At 38.6% G+C, this 17,139-nt stretch overlaps 3 protein-coding genes across 3 annotated transcripts; all 3 read left to right on the top strand.

The window, feature by feature from the left end:
- The first annotated feature begins 166 nt into the window (after positions 1 to 166).
- Positions 167 to 5,334, top strand: LOC116303891 (uncharacterized). Its single transcript, XM_089037819.1, has 3 exons — positions 167 to 508; positions 1,250 to 3,037; positions 4,482 to 5,334. Exons 1-3 carry the CDS (start codon positions 497 to 499, stop codon positions 4,683 to 4,685), a joined length of 2,004 nt encoding a protein of 667 aa, XP_088893945.1. The 5' UTR covers positions 167 to 496; the 3' UTR covers positions 4,686 to 5,334.
- Positions 5,335 to 5,510: 176 nt separating this feature from the next.
- Positions 5,511 to 6,937, top strand: LOC116303899 (uncharacterized). Its single transcript, XM_031713508.2, has one exon. The coding sequence runs from the start codon at positions 5,799 to 5,801 to the stop codon at positions 6,561 to 6,563; it is 765 nt and encodes a 254-aa protein (XP_031569368.1). The 5' UTR covers positions 5,511 to 5,798; the 3' UTR covers positions 6,564 to 6,937.
- A 1,046-nt stretch (positions 6,938 to 7,983) lies between these two features.
- On the top strand, positions 7,984 to 16,219 carry LOC116303898 (protein OSCP1). Its single transcript, XM_031713507.2, has 12 exons — positions 7,984 to 8,168; positions 9,942 to 10,096; positions 10,436 to 10,471; positions 11,002 to 11,133; positions 11,872 to 12,056; positions 12,724 to 12,852; positions 13,216 to 13,312; positions 13,824 to 13,914; positions 14,033 to 14,078; positions 14,215 to 14,281; positions 14,746 to 14,812; positions 15,586 to 16,219. The coding sequence occupies exons 1-12, from the start codon at positions 8,057 to 8,059 to the stop codon at positions 15,627 to 15,629; spliced, it is 1,161 nt and encodes a 386-aa protein (XP_031569367.1). The 5' UTR covers positions 7,984 to 8,056; the 3' UTR covers positions 15,630 to 16,219.
- Positions 16,220 to 17,139: the final 920 nt, after the last annotated feature.

The following is a 17,139-nucleotide window of genomic DNA, read 5'->3' as shown; positions in this document are numbered from 1 at the left end:
CTCTAATTCCGCTCTTTCTAAGTATTTCCTCTGCGTAATGACATCATACCTACCACATGACCTCGCAAATGCACATGATTTTACGCGTGGATTAACTAGGCCAAATTTGCTTTTGTTCTAAATCAATCAAGTAATCTCTGTCACGGACGTATAATCAAAGAAACGACAGCAAGATGCTGATTTACATTTCTGACTCACCTAATCTAATTCACAACTCGCTACACCTCGAAGTACTGTTGTTTAAAAACATTTTCACTGTCTCAAAATCCAATATAACTACCAAAAAAGGAAAACTAACGTTTTACTAGAACAACGAAAGAGCTGTTTACGTTAGTATTTCTGAGACGAATACAGATAATTAGCAAACTTTTATGAACAAACTGTTTGTTTTGTTGAAGAAGTCTGACATCTTGGAAACGATACTCTGCTCTGCAAGGAAAAGGAAGTCGCTAAGGTGTTCTAAACTTGTGAAAACCGACTTCAAAAAGATTTACTAATGGGAAACCAGGTGTGTATAAGTGATACTCAGACTCAACGATCTTAGTTTGTTTTAAGACACACTTGCGTGAGATATTTACTCAAATTTATCCTCAACATTTTTTAGCTATTTCTATGTTAAATCCGATGATAGAAAACCCGCTTTTAGTAAGTTTTGTTTTTGATTTTTAAAAGATAGAAGTTTGTACAGTTACTAGAAAACCGTTAGAATGTGTTAATTGATTCGATAATTCAATTGTTAAGTATTTAAAATTAATTCGTTTTCAAATCCAAATTTATATTTTGACTACATAGCATTCAAATGTTGACAAAAATTTAAGTATTTTTTCTTTATCATTGGTCGTAGTAGATTCGATGTTTGACACTCTGCAAGCAAGCCTTCGCTGAGAAAGGATAATGATAATAGCTCTCTAATATAAGAGTTGACTATTGTTCTATGTTGTATACTGTAATAATCCAACGATGATACTAGGGGAGGGGAGGTTGGAATAGATTGGCACCTAAGAGAGTCGACCCGGACTTCAAGGGATGATAAAGCCAAAATAGGGGACCCTCCCCAGCCCCCTCCCCCAGGGACTTTTGACTCGTAACCAATCTTCCTCGACCAATCGACACGGACAGACAGATAATGATAAAAGGGTAAATTATATACTGTGAAAAGATGGAAAAACTTACTGACGTTTCGGACGCTAGTCCTTCGTCGGAGTAAAAGAGTTTTTAATCTATGATATTTATAATCATTGATACCCAGAGTGCTAAAGAGAAGCCCGCTTCCCCGCTCAAACGATCCATTAGCTTCGAATCTGTAAGCAGTAAGGACATACAAAACGCCAAAGACGACGAGGAAGAAAGCAAGAAAGTCGAGAGCAAGAAAGAAAATGGAAAGAAACCCCAAAAAGGAAAGCAGAAAAGACGAAGTAAAGATGATTTGGACTTGAAGAATTTATCAGGCGATGAAATTGTAGTTAATATACCAAGAAAGAAAGAGGATATGAAATCGTTAATCACTAAACAAGCGATTGAAATTAGAGGTCACACTGATATAATAAAAGAAGGGAAAAGACAGTTTGTGAAGATGATAGGTGAGAATGAACGATGCCTAGAGAGAATTGAAGAGAGAGACCAAGTTATAGCAGAGAAGGACAATATTATACAACGATACAGCGAAAAAAACGTTAATCTGAAAACCCAAATTGAAGAACTTAGAGTCAACTTAAGCGAAAAGGATAAATCATTGAAAGATTCTACTTCTGAGATTCGAAATCTCCAGAATCAGTTACACGATCAAGAAGAAGTTGCTAAAGAAATTCAGATTGCTTTGGAAAAAGCAAAACATACGGAAACCAAAAAAGAAAAGTCTGAGGCGAATGGAGTACTAAATGAGGAAAGGTTTGAAGTAAGTTCTATAAGAAGAGAAAATGAGCGTTTAAAAACACAACTGAAAGATAGGGAAAGCCTCATCGATGAAGGAAGAAAGGTCTTAAGTAATTTGAATCGAGAAAAAGACCTGCTTCAAAAAGAGCTCAGAGAGAGTGAACGCACTTGCACGGATATACAATTCACTTTGGACAAAATTAACAGAGAAAAAGAAAGAGATAAAATCCAGCTTCGACAAAAAGAGATGGAGGCTTCAGCTAAAGGACAAGCGTTAGATAAAATTGAATCAGATTTGAGGAAAGTAAGAGAAGAGTTAAAGAGAAAAGAGACGACTTTAGCTGACAAGGAGCGCGCGTTAGAAAGAACCGAGAGGTTGAAACGACAAGCTGACGAAGAAAGAAGAAGTATTGAAAAACGTTTTGAAACTGAGAGGCAAAATTTGCAAGACAGTTTAACAAGACTTCGAGAAGAAAAACGGACTTGCGAGGACCGTTTGCGACGGCTCGAAGCAAGTCAACAAGCGCAGGAACGAACGGTACAGAATCTAGAAGCTGATAGGAACCGTGCGAAGCGTTCTGCTGACATCCTAAGAAAAGATCAACCGTGGATGATTACAAGAGATGAAATTATCCTGACCGATAGAGTTCTCGGTACTGGGGCCTGGGGAAAGGTTTACGAGGGCAACTTCCGTGGAATGAAAGTAGCGGTTAAAGAACTCCACGAAATCATCCAATCAGTGCACAATAAACTCTTATTTGATCGAGAAATCACATTCGCTACCTTAGTACGCCATCCCTGTATTCTACAATTTCTGGGAGTAGCAGACTATCGATCTAACAGCCCGCTATTGGTTACTGAGTTAATGGACATGTCACTATTTCAGCTCCTAACACGTGATAAAGTACTGGAGCCGAGTCACGTGATCACGCTTGGTCAAGACGTAGCTTATGGGCTGAATTATTTACATTGCTTTCGTCCTCGTCCAATCATTCATCGTGACGTGAATCCAGGGAATGTGATGGTGTGGCGTCAAGGAAATGTTTGGCGCGCGAAGCTGTGTGATTTTGGGTCAGCGGATTTTGAGAGTGGGAACATGTCAATCAATCCGGGAAATCCTTTCTACTCAGCACCGGAAGTGCTCTCACCAAGACAGACAGTTAAGGTAAGTAAATGCTAGTATTCCTCTTCACAGTTTCCTGCGCAATCTCGAAAGGTTTATAGCCGTGCCTTTACATCTAAGCGAGATAAACGGTGAACTTGCAATGATGGAGACCTTTTATCACCTTGGACAACTATTATTTACAAATAATCATAAATTAGGTGCCATTTCATGAAGTCTTTCTTAACATAAAATACTAACCGCGTCGATGCAAAGGCACGGCTACCTTTCAAGATGGCTCTGAGAACTGTGAAGGGGACTATTGCTGGGTTTCATTTAGCGTCATTTCCTCTCATACAAAATGATCGATGCTTGACCACCATTCAGAGGCGCATAGCGAAGTCTCGATCATAGGGGGAGCATTGTACAATTTTCCCGCCACCATACACGCGCACGCGTTTCATCTTTAGAGTTTCCCGCCACTATACACGCGCACGCGTTTCATCTTTAGAGTTTCCCGCCACCGTACACGCGCACGCGCTTCATCTTTAGAGTTTCCCGCCACTATACACGCGCACGCGCTTCATCTTTATTAGAGTTTCCCGCCACTATACACGCGCACGCGCTTCATCTTTAGAGTTTCCCGCCACTATACACGCGCACGCTTTTCATCCTTTTAGAGTTTCCCGCCATATCCACAGGCTTCAACTCAGTAAAAATATTTTAAGAATTTGTCATGTTTTCACGCTGCTTTCTGCAAAACTAGTGCTCTCTTGCTTGCTTTTGTGTTGGCGTCGCAGTTTTAAAGGCATTAATGTTGCCTCGGATTCGGCCCCACCCATTCTCCGTCTGTGTTGATGAAAGGTCCATTGCTCAAGCCGTCGATCGAGCGACAAACGGCGCTATATCGTAGTCTCGAAGTAAACCTATTTGTTTGCGAATAATGTGGTCGATTGGTTGGCCATGAAGGATCGTTAATTCTTTTTCAAAATAAAATCGACCGCTTCAACGATCCTTCATGTCTAGCCAATCGACCACATTATACAACACTTTTCGGCAAATTGCGATCGCTTATCGTTAGCGAAAAGCGTTGTATAGTTAAAAAGGCTGTTGTTCATTGAAGTTTACCTATACTAGCTTGATAGTTAAAAAATAGACATCAGTTTTTTATGTGTCTGTCCTCTTATAGACGATAAATTGCGTCATAACATTGTCAAAGTAGTGTTCCGCATACAGTACTACTTTGACAATTTGATGACGAAATTTTTCGTCAATAAGAGGGTAGGCACAAAACTGATGTCTATTTTTTTTTTTTTTTTTACAATAACAAAAACGATAAAAACGTCTCATCTTTAGCGATCAAAACAACCAACGGAAAGAGCGCGCGCTCGTTGACGTCAGCTTTATTGGTCTGTCCTCTCATTGATGATAAAAAATAACCCAACAGCGCCCAAGAAATTTGTAAGTAATTGTAAAATATTTAATCCTTATTATTCCATTCTTACAGGTTGATGTGTACAGCTATGGTGTATTAGTTTGCGAGCTGTCAACGAGTCAGCAACCGAACCCAAAAGTTAGGGAAAGACAGATTGGACTAGTAAGGAATGAGGATCTAAAACGAATGATAGAGAGATGTGTTGGTGACAACCCTGATAACAGACCTTCTATGGGCGAGGTTATCGAAATGCAAAGAGTATTCTTGGAGAGATAGTAACCCTAACTGTAGCCTTCCTCTCATGGGACTGTTTCTTAATTTTTCCTTCCTTCTTTCCTTCCTTTCTTCCTTAATTCCTTCCTTCCTTCCTTCCTTCCTTCCTTCTTTCCTTCCTTCTATCCTTTCTTCCTTTCTTCCTTCCTTCCTTCCTTCCTTTTTTCCTTCCTTCCTTCCTTCTTTCCTTCCTTCCTTCCTTCCTTCCTTCCTTCCTTCCTTCCTTCCTTCCTTCCTTCCTTCCTTCTTTCCTTCCTTCCTTCCTTTCGTGCTCTAGATCAAAATTTCTTGCATGAGGATTAAGTTCAGTAATATCTTACCGAAATGTTTGATAGTGCCTTAGTCTACATTGCTTCGTGTTCTGCGGTAGGAAAGATGAAGGTTTATGCGTCTTTTCGCGACCTTGCATGCAATTACCAAGCACAGACCGCCTAGCAATTAAATTGGACTATGACTCGAATCAACTGATTCTAAAGCATTGGTCGCATAAATTGTCAGGGAAATCCATGCAACATGCGAGCTACCGCATGTGTAACTCCTAGTTTGTTTATTTTTTAATAATTTTAGTTCAGGATCTCGGCCTCAACTTGTGCGGGAGGGAAAACCGAAAAAGCTGAAAATTTTAACCAGAATAAAGTACCGATAAACAAGATAGCATTTATGATTATTTTTTACGTTCTCCCAAAACGGTAAAGCACATGCAAATTCTCACGGATACCGCCCTGGCTAAAACCGGTAGAAGTGAAAAGTTTCGCGACGAGTTTATTATTATTTGTAACCCTAAAATCTAACCATATCTTTTGTCCTTCAATTTTAGTTGACAGAGGTCAACATTGAATGCATTCGTTTAATTGTTGTCCAGTTCTAGACAGCTCAGTTCGGTGCAGAGGTTAACGGTTTTGACCAACGTATAGTTGTTGAGCGTTTCGAATGACACTCTGCTAGAACAAAAACAGCCTTGGCATATCATGATACATGATTTGAAACACTTCATATTGTATCGTCATTAGAAATGCGGTCCTAAGTCTCTATTCATGGCACTGTATCAGTGTTACTAATATGTAAAAGTCGAATTTTCGCGACATCTCAGTGTGGGATATTTTTTGGAGACAAAACATGTCCAAACTCAATAGAGTTCAACTTAACCCTTCAGGACTGTCGAGGCAAAGCACACGAACATACAAAGCAATACGGCAGAAGTCTAACGCAGACCTTGATAACACTCTAAGACAGCTCAAACTCGAACACAAGGCAAGCATTTCCAAGATTCTGCAAGAAGAATACGACTTGAAAAACGTTCAAAACTCATTGAAGTCTAAAAAGTCGTTCAAGGGTGATGTACAAATGAGTGCTTGCGCAGGAAGTGAGGAAGAACTGGAGGAAGGAAAGATGGATTCTATGATGAATGACGAATACGTGTTGGAAGAAAAACCTACAAATGTTTCGAAAATGGCTAGTTTTAGGCCCAAGCATGGTAAAGAGTGCCACAAGAAAAGACATCATTTTCATTTACCAAGTATTTTGGAAGAAAACTCTCGTTGTTTTGTGACTCAAGCAGCGAAAACAGCGCAATGCGAGAACATACTCCCTCCTTTGTTTGAGTTCACCAACCCGAGCTATTCCCGAGGATATCCCGAAGGAGAGTCGGAACGCTGCAGGAGCAAAACCATTTCTATTCCAGATGAAACTCGTGAAGGTAGAAGACAACTATACGTCATGAGAAAACGATCAAATGATGGAAGGATTGCCAGTAACACAAAACGAAAAGATCAAAATAGTCCTGAAAATGATTCGACTTCACAGGGGTGGGGTGAGGAGATGACGATTGGGGCTAGACACTTGCGAAGATCTTACTCATCGCCCAATGTTTTTGATATTTGATACTGATCTTGAAGACGATTTGACTTCACAGGGGTAGGGTGAGGAGATGACGATTGGGTGTAGAAACCTGCGAAGATCTTACTCGTTACCTAATGTTTTTAATATTTAAGCATTTGTACAAAAATAGCTGATTACTAATTTTAGAACTAGTGGATTTGAACTTAAATAACTTGACCTCAAGTCGGGGTCAGGAGCTTCACATATTTGTTTGAAGGGAGGGACATGGGATTGTGAAGGAAGGGGAAAAGCAGAGAGAAAGAGAAGAAGGGATGAAAAGGAAGGATCGTGCAAAGTTTGATAGATCGACAGCCCAATTTAGAACGCTAAACTACCGTCGCTTCTTAATAAAACTTGCTAAGGGGAAAAAACGACAATCATTATAGTCTATTAAGCTTTAGCTGTTGTACCACAGCGAGGTGAAAGCCCATGAAGATCGAATTGGAATTTAGAAGTTGAATTTTTGAGGAGGGAGGAAAACCGAATAACCCAGAGTAAAATCTCGAAGCACAGGAGAGAACCAACAAACAACTCTAGTGAAATACGGGGGGGGGGGGGGGGGGGGTTTGGGGGGTGGGAGGTGGGGGGTACTCCCATATATGGACTATACGGGGATGATCCGCTGAACAGGGTATGTTTTTTCGAGCTTCTTGTCATAAACAGGGTATGCAATTTCACTCAAGTTTCAAGTTCTTCCTGAGTTTCCTGTCATATTCAGGGTTTCTACTTTCGTATTGACCAAAACTGGTTATTATGGTCGTAAAAAAACGATACGCGAGATGACATGATAATTGAAACAGGAACTCAGTGCAATTAATTATATCTTTTGTCATAAACAGTGTCTACAAATTTGAGTTTTTTTTGTCATAAACAGGGTACCCCTTTCAAAATCCCAGCGGAACACCCCTACCCAAATTCTGGCGGAGTACTCCCTCCCCCCCCCCCCCCCCCCCCCCCCCATCCCCCGGGCAAATACAACACCACGGACCGCCAGGGATGCGGACCCGGCCGGCCGCATTGGCCACCCATGCTTCCCATTAGTTCGCTCGAAGGAGCCGTTATAAATCGTACCTATTTTACACCTCGTACTAAGGATTGATGGATGTACTTTAATGCGATAAACTAGCGCTTAGAAGTAACAGTAATATTACATTTGTAATGAAGCACATCCCTTAATGCAAGACCCATTATGAATGCCCCCCTCCCTCCCTTCAAACCCACCCCGCCCACTCCCCGTTAACTTACCCCCAAATGGTGCCGACTCGCTTGTCAAACGACATACTTGTCCAATTGCCAAGCTAGTTTTTTTGCCCTGACTTAGATCAGCCCAGAGGTCGTTTCAGGGTTCGATTTAAAATTTGAGGGTCTAGTGATGGCACTGGACTGAGCTTGTGACTTATATAATACCCGGATTGGGCTTCCTGTGTTTACATTTGTCTCGTCTTGTTGCCTACAACAACAACATCTAACTCACTTCGAAGATTCAACCGCGAAAAATGTCCTTAAGAACCCTTCCAATACTCTTCCTTAACCTTGGAGGAGAGATGTTATATATCCTAGACCAAAGGCTACGAGCTCAAGCCATCCCAGAGGAAAAAGCAAAGAAAGGTCAGGCAAAAAACTAAACTTTATTCCCGAGAGAAAGAAATGGCGTCTCGTTGTAGACTCAACATGAGACACATTTTAATCCTTTTTATACTCAGTTTTCTATACCTTTACTTCTATCGATCCATAACTTAAAGCTTCGTTGTTGCTTGGAGTAAAGATAGAGATTTTAAGAATGCTTTTTGGTTATTTTTTGGCATATTGAAGGCGTTGATTGTGGGTTAAATTAACCTGGGTTTATGATTTTCAATCGATGCATAATTTTTCAGACTTCAAATTTCCAAATGCCTTTTTTTATTTAAACAGCTGCAAAAACTTCTATCTAAACACTCGATCTAATGCAAAAAGGATGTCAAAATCATTCCAAATATTGAGACTCGTCAATTAATAAGTAAAAGTGAATATAAAATATGCTTTCTGAGATCTTATTTTTTTAGAATTTTTTGCCAATGTTTCTGTAAAATAAATAATTTTCAATCCTTAATTTTTGAGTTCTTGCTTAAGATCAGTTTGCCCAAAATAGACAATTATTTCAAATTATCATACAGTGAAATATTTCCTATCAGATCTTGAATTTTTAGCTTTTTATCAGATGAAGAATACTTCCATTACACTATTTAATTATATTTGAACTTGAATCATTACCCAAAAGCTTAAATTCAAAATGAAGATAAATCTGAATTTATTTAGTATACTGGTTCGTAAAATTTGTTTTATTTTATTGTTTGTATTTTTTTCTACTTTATTTTTAAGCTGCACAACACCTTGAATGGATGAAAAATGGGAAAAATTTTGAAATGACATTTTATTATCTTTGTATTTTTTGATGAATGAGTATAACATTGTTATTGTTATGTTAATCTTCAGTATCTGTTATTGTTAGCTTGAAAGAAACTTGGTACAAAAGGCTTGCCAATTAAAAAAATTTCTGTATATTCTAATATACAGTACAGTTGCATATTCATGTTTAATAAACTAGTATATAATTTTTTTTTTTAATATATTTATTTGTCAAGAATTTTAAAAAATACATGTAAAGGAGAGAGTTTAAAAGAAATCTTGATGTAAAGTCATTAATTTTTTCTGCTCATTGTACTATAAAATAGGTACCCTTATAAGCTATAAAAAATTAATTGGAACAACTAGTTTATTGAAGTTCAAATATATCTTGAGGTTATTTACCATCCAGGAGGTCCAGATAGAACAAAAAATCTTACAGTATATGATAGGGATGTCAAGTTTTCCTCGCAACATTTTGTAAAATAAAGATTTATTTACAGTTGTTGCAACCAAGCGTGAACACCAGACACTAAAACATATTCTATCTGGCAGCCGAAACGTTGAAGTTAATCAACCAGAACATGTATGTTTTGTAATGATTCCTTGGACGGTTGGGCGCGCAAATTCCTTCAGGTACTTCAATCTTGAAAGAATCAAAATCGTTTTCTCTCCAGTACTTCATGCTTTTGTTTGAAGTAAAGCCTTTTTTTCCAAAATGTGAAGAATACTGAAGGAGATCAGGATCGATCTCTTCTAGAAACTCACTTATTGTCTACTCTTTTGAAGGAATCCATGACCAACACCAACAGATCAACATGCACGCATATTTGAACAAACGTTGTCATCAGGCTGGTACTTTGGCGTCAAACCTCAACGTTCCGGTTGACTAACTTCAACATTCCAGCTGCCACTTAGAACATGTTTTAGTGTCTGGTTTTCACGCTTAGTTGCAAATGACTGTATTTATTTTAGGGATTTTTTCTTTTTTATTTCTAGTAATGCATGATATTGTTGGCACAATGTTCAACAAGCGGTTTGTAGAAGAGCTCTTCAAACCCCAAGATACCTATTCCAAGAAAGCCATGCGAACTGTGTTTGATCGCCTGGCGCATGCATCCATCATGAGACTCAACACCGCCAGCATGGATAAGGTAACTAATACTGCAAAAAAATGGACCACTTTGATGATACGGCAGCCATCTTGGTGGAAAATATATAGAGTTTCGTGTGTTTGTCTTTTTTTATGTGTAAAGGTGATCGATGTGCCGTCTTAATTCATCTTTTGTTGTATTCTCTTGTGTTGAGCTGTTAATATCAATCAAAGCTATATATGCCCCTGCAATCCAAGATAGCTGTCGTATGAATGAAGTAGTCCATCTACTATTATTCTGAAGCACTTCATTGAAGCTAAAGATAAGAGTGAACTTTCCCCACTTCAATAACATTCTTCAACTCGTATTTATCCTGTGTATAAATTATTTCTATTACAGCTGTATGACTTGATGACCATGGCTTTCAAATACCAGGTATGGTTGTTACTTAAAATCCTTAACCAATCTATAGGTTTTCAATTGCACCACACCCTGAAACAACCTTTTTAAGAGCTAAATTTAGTCAGGGCATGCATTTTGACTAACTCAAAGATCAGTGAAACAACTTCTGGGCAAAATTTAGTCAGGCATTGCTAACTCACAGATTAGACACTGAAACAACCTCTAGGCTGATCTAAGTCAGGGCATGGCTAACTCACAGATAGAACCCTGAAACAACCTCTGGGCTGAACTAAGTCAGGGCATGGCTAACTCACAGGTACAACCCTGAAACAACCTCTGGGCTGATCTAAGTCGGCATGGCTAAATCACAGATCAAACCCTGAAACAACCTCTGGGCTGATCTAAGTCAGGGCATGGCTAAATCACAGATCGAACCCTGAAACAACCTCTGGGCTGATCTAAGTCAGGGCATGGCTAACTCACAGATTGAACCCTGAAACAACCTCTGGGCTGATCAAAGACAGGGCACGGGTAACTCTTTGAATTATTGGATCGATTGACAGGTGTCATTGTGTATGAGACCTTCAGATGTTCTTCTTGTTACCTATAACCACATGGATTCAATAAGAAGCTTTGTGTCAGACAACCCTACCATCAGTACACAAGTTGAAAATGTCTATAAACATCTCTACGAGGTATGTTATATATAATTAATATAGCCACAATAAACAAATGCTCTAATTGGTTAATTGATGTGCAGAAGCTTGCATCCAAAACTTGATTAATTGCACGCTGACATGCATAATTAAAAAGCACTCCCTATGTAATGAAGATTTCGTTAGAAAGTGGATTTTTCTTTTTGTTTAACAAAGAATTTTTTTATGGTTTTGCCATTTTTGTTATGAGGAGATTAGTTATTGATTAGAAAGAAAACTTGTCATCAACAATCAGCAGCACAAAGTACAGTAGTGGCGCAGCTCAACGGGGTCAAACTGAAAGCATGTGAAGGCGCGTCTGGCAGCCGCTATACAGTCCAAGTATGACTCTGGAGCACAAGTCTAACCAGTTTGAATTAGGTCGGTTGCATAAGCACTCAAGAAGCTAGATGATTTCACCTCTTTCATCTCGCTTTCTTTGGAATAAAATTCTTTGTTTGAGTTTTATCCATATTCATGTGTCTTTTCTTGTGCAATCATTAAACAAAGAAATAATACTCTAGGGAATGACACATGGTCTGAAATGGGAAAAACAGTGGATTAAGTCTATTAATAAGCTAATTGGCACTGTGCATATGTTCATGTCTTTTCTTGTGCAATCATTAAACAAAAATTAATACTCTAGGGAATGACACATGGCATCAAATAGGAAAAACAGTGGATTAAGTCTATTAATAAGCTAATATTTGTACGTGCATATATATGTTCATGTTTCAGACCTATGCAGACCTTAGCCTGGGTCAGTTCCAGGTTGTGCGTCAAACTCTTCTGACATTCTTTCAAGACATGCATATCAGGGTGTCAATCTTTTTAAAAGATAAAGTACAGAACTCTAATGGCAGATTTGTTATTTCTATTGATGGGCCTGTACCTTGGGATACTGAAGTACCCGGACCTATAAGGTGATTGTTCCTATCGGCAGAGTTCACTCCTTAAAATAAATGATATTATACTGAGAGAATAAGAGAAAAATATCAAATGCCCTTGGCGGGAATCGAACCCACATCTTCCGTATTCTAGTCCGATGTGTTAACCACTACACTACAAGGACCAACCACGCTGGTAACGCAGTCGGAATATGAAATGTAGGATATTTTTCTCTTAATCTCTCTATTTCATTTTTCACACCGAATGCATAATTTTTTACTACTATGATATAATATTGTATTAAGTGTGCACGCCATATATCCGTGAAACAAAAACAAAGATGTGATAAATATAAATGATAAAATAAAACTACACAATTTGGTAGGGTACTAAATAGAATTACACAGACACAGAAAAATTTTCATCCAGTCCCCGTCTCAATCGAATTAGATTTTTGCAGAGGGAGAAAAAACAGAGAAACTTGAGAAAAATCCTCAAAGCAGTTCCCTCCCTCCATAAAAGTCAACATGTGAGTTGAGTGTTGTGTGCAATTAGAATATTGAATGTAGTGGTAGTGTGTGTGTGTGAGTGAAAAGTGTCCCCAATTAGTGCAAAAGCGCTAGAACGACTAGACACAAAAATATAAATATTGTTTATTTTTTAAGAAGATGTTTTTGACAATTGTGCATTATTTTCGTTTAGATATTTTGGTGACAATGGACAGGTTACCAAGACAATGCATTTTTCAAGTGGTTGTCAACACCACTTGACTGACAAACCTGGCTCGTTTGAATTACTAGGTGATCGTGTAATTAAATTAGGAACAAACATGTGAGTAGCTGAACAACTTTGCCATTATAGTGAAGCAAGTGGGGTGTAGTGGTAGTACACTCAGGCTTAAATATCGAACTTCACAAGGGTGGAACTTAATTGAAAAAATGGTTAACAAGGCGGTCTTCTTTGATGTCATTAGATTTGGCTCATGTTAAGTTCAATGTTTGACAAGAGCCTCACTTTGTTAGTATTGATGAAGTAATTTTGGACTAAGAGAGCTGCTGAGAGAAAGCTTTGAGAACCGAGAAAAACCCATAAAATACACAAAAATGTAGCAAATTAACTCTACCTAGTAATGTTCAATGTAGGTTGTGAGAGTACATTGATTTTCACTGAGCATTTGTCTTTTATGCACATCAGGTATACAGTATCGAGATCAATAGAGACGTCTGTGGCATCAAGTTCACAAAATGTGAAACAGAATACCACTAGTAGTACATCAGTACAAACGGACCAGGTAACAGACTTGCTTAATATTGTACATTATCAAACTCATGAATAATTCATGAGGAAAACACAACAGAAATCACGACCATGAAGAGTGTTGTAAATCTGATACAAAACTGTGTTCATTTGCATAAACTTTAAGTTGGATTTTCTTGGCCAAATTCACTTTAATTTTGAAAATTTTAGCGAAACACAAAGGAACTAACCTAGACGTTTGATAAGTCATATACAGTATTCGTGTCCGTGTTGTATCAGATATACAATCACTCGGCTACACCTCGTGGTTGTATATCTGATACAACACGGCCACTCATACTGTATATATTACAAGCAGTATGCTATATATGTATTGGTATACTAGTAGTAATACATCAGTATGGATGGACCAGGTAACGAGACATGCCTTGTACATTATACTATAATACAAGCTGCATGCATACACTATCTTATACATGATTACAAGGTATAAACCTTTCTATTCATTTATCCATTTTTTATTTATTTATTTTTTTGTAATTAAGGAGCCTTCGGATAGTCCCAACCTACTGGCAAAGGAAGAATTGAACCTGTTAGCCCGACTTGTAGGAGGAGGAGGAGGAAGTCCTAGTAAAGGTAAAGGAGCATCGTAAATGAAAACTGATATTGCTTATAAAAGTGTGTGGAGGTTACCTGCTTCTTGCTTAATCTAAGTCTAGGACAGCTAATATTCACAGACCTTATTGTTTTTTAGGTCAGGGATTCCGTATAAATCTTTTCAATACAGACGAAGAAGAAGAGTAAGTATGATTTACATGTAATTGTTCTAACGAGCCAAAGTACAGTGGGGTGGGGTGCAGATTTTTTGCAATTTTTTTTTCCTTTGTGTGTTAAGATTTTGTTAACTGATTTCCCATCTATATTGTTCACTTCCAGAATTGCTGCTTCTACTCCAACTAGAGGAGAAGATTCCCACAAAGTTATTAAAATCGACGCCACTAAGGTAACAGACTTGCCCATTAAACTTTTAGCGTATACGTGAAGGGGAAAAAATCATCCATCCATCAAACCATCCACTTATTCATTCATCCATCTTTCTATCCATCCATCGCCATCCATCCACCCATCCTCCCTCCCTCCTTCCCTCTGTCCATCTGTCTATTCATCCATCTTTCAACCCATCCATCTTTCCACCCATCCATCTACCTCTCTCCGTCCGTCCATCCATCTTTCAACTCATCCATTCCTCCACCCATCCATCTACCTCCCTTTGTCTGTCCATCTCTCATTCCATCCATTCATCCACCCATCCATCTACCTCCCTCCATCCGTACATCTTTCAACCCATCCATTCATCCACCCATCCATCTACCTCCCTTTGTCCGTCCATCTCTCATCCCATCCATTCATCCACCCATCCATCGACCCATTCGTACACTATTAATGTAACCTCATTGTAATACGTAGAAACAACAACGGCAAGAGCTGTCACAGCTGATGGATGAGTTTTCGATAGAAGAATCTGGCGCAGACCGTAAGACATTTGAAATTACATTACTTGTTTAACTAAGAGCATACCCTATACAATAGCAGCTGGGATGATTAAAGGTGGTGTTACACAGAACAACTTGCAACACCGATTTTTCGTGTAACGCTATTGCGCCATTTGTGTGTCGATTTTTTTCGACATGTCAACATTTACTTTAGTATTCAGTCCACGCGCTGCCAACTCACTCACGGCTATCTTTGTTCTTCTTTTCTTGCTTTTATCATTTTTTATCAACTACAAAAAGTTTTATCTTGTCTGTTTCAGTAAGTTTAGACAATTGTTGCAGTTGCTGTGCTCTTTAAAATTACTTCTTTTACAGTCGGAGCCATTTTGTTGCGCGTCAAATCGGCGATGGACATGTTACACACATCGATTTGCTGAAAAGTCGTCATCTTGTGTTGCAAGTTTTTGGAGCCAGATCAAAAACTTGCAACATGTTGAAGAGTGAAAAAATTTCACGAAAAATCGTCCTCGGCGCTGTGTTACACGACAACGATTTTTCGTGCAACAGTGTTGCGCAAAAAATCGGCGTTGCAAATTGGTCCGTGTAACACTACAATAAGATTTAAAGTAATTGAGCACGTGCATTTACAGTGCAAATTTCCGACATGACGTCTATTCCGTCACCTAAACCGCCCATAATGCATCGCAATGCAAATTCGACCCAGTTTTTCCTCAACCTTGGATTGGCTAATACTTTAATATTTTGATCACTCCCTCGTGCAATTAATTTAGCTCTACTATTCCTGTTTTTACAGGGACAAAAGGCGACGACCTCCTCGATCTAATGGACCAAGCGTGAAGACTATACACCGCTCACACCACACTTATTTATTTAATTCCAAAGGTTTTATTTGCAGTTGCAAAAATATGATTGAAAAGGATGGGTGAAATGAATAATAAAATTCGATATTTGTATAGGAAATCGCACGATCCCGAGTACAATTCGGAATTTATAGGTACGAGTGATGCTTTGAAAGTTTTCAAACTTGGACGAGGTTTTAGGCGAGTTCAATTTGAGAACTTTCAAAACATCACGAGTATCTATAAATTCCGAATTGTACGAGAAGATTGTGCGTTTTTTTGCTTATGATACACTCAGGGGAAATTGAGCAAAAATTAGGACTCTACAGAGTACAATTTGGGATTTAATTGTACTCCTCTTGTCCAATCAGAATCGAGTAATTTTGTAGAGTGTATTATAACAGCACAAAAAAGAATAGAAATCTTATTGGAATTTTCACATTATTTCTCGTTTCAAAAATCTGGGATTTTGGCTATCTGTTTAGGTCGCAATATTCTAGAGAAAGCTTGTGACAATTTATGATTTAGAGTGATGTAAGAAGTTCACATCAAGAGTTGTCTAGAGAAACGTTTTTGTTGTTACTGTTATTTTGTGATCGTATATTCAATGGTTTATTTTGTTCCAATAGAGCTAGCGGTTTTTGTATGTGTAGGAAACTTACGTTATTGCAAACTCGTAGGCATTCTGTTATTGGCCGTATTTTACCGTAACCGTAACTACGTCGGTTGTGATTGTATGAATTGCTGTCAAGGCAAACCAAGACCCCTTGCACTAAATCCCCCGATGAGTGTCAAAACAATGAAAGGTATTGCGGGGAACTCCAACCTCGGCTTGGAACTATTATTCGTGGTCACTGAACGTAACTGTAAAATGGAGTACACTCAAAGCCATTTGTGCTAACAGGCCACGTGATCGTCACGTGATTTTACGGAAAGGAAGCAGATGCGAAGTACAAAATTTGAAATAGCATCTCGATATTAGTATAAAGAAGGATTTCCATTCCTGGATTACATTTTCGATTTGCATCGTTAGAGGGGCTGCAGGCACGTGACCCGTCGCTGGAAAAAGAGGTTTTGCACCATCACGTGACGCCAGCCATGTTGGATGGCAGGAACAATACAATCGTTTAACATGAGAAATGATTCAATTCCCAAGAGGAAAGGGATTTTTTTGTTCTGCCATCTAACCACAGGCAGTCCAAGCTGTATTATGTGGGTGGGCACATGATGGTGCAAAACCGCTATAGCCATTTCAGACGTTCAAACGTTTATCATGAAAAGTTTTACCTTTTTGTGATAAGCAAGTAAATAATTCAACCTCTCTACTAAGCTGGATCATATTTCACTTCCCTTGAGACTTATGATGTTTATCTACAGACTAGTGCCCAGTCGCTTCTTTCACCCGCGTTCTACCCAGACTCCTCCAGAAACGTCTGCATTTATTGTAAAAATATTTCGTGGTAATACCAGAAAGATCAAGAAACTAATCCTTGAAATGTCGGAAAAAT

This window comes from Actinia tenebrosa, unplaced genomic scaffold, assembly GCF_029948245.1.
Source record: "Actinia tenebrosa isolate PJP-AT-01 unplaced genomic scaffold, QUT_ActTen_1.0 PGA_scaffold5__44_contigs__length_20552954, whole genome shotgun sequence".
NCBI lineage: Eukaryota > Metazoa > Cnidaria > Anthozoa > Actiniaria > Actiniidae > Actinia > Actinia tenebrosa.
Note: the sequence above shows the minus strand (reverse complement) of the source record. Positions and strands in the feature narration are given on the sequence as shown.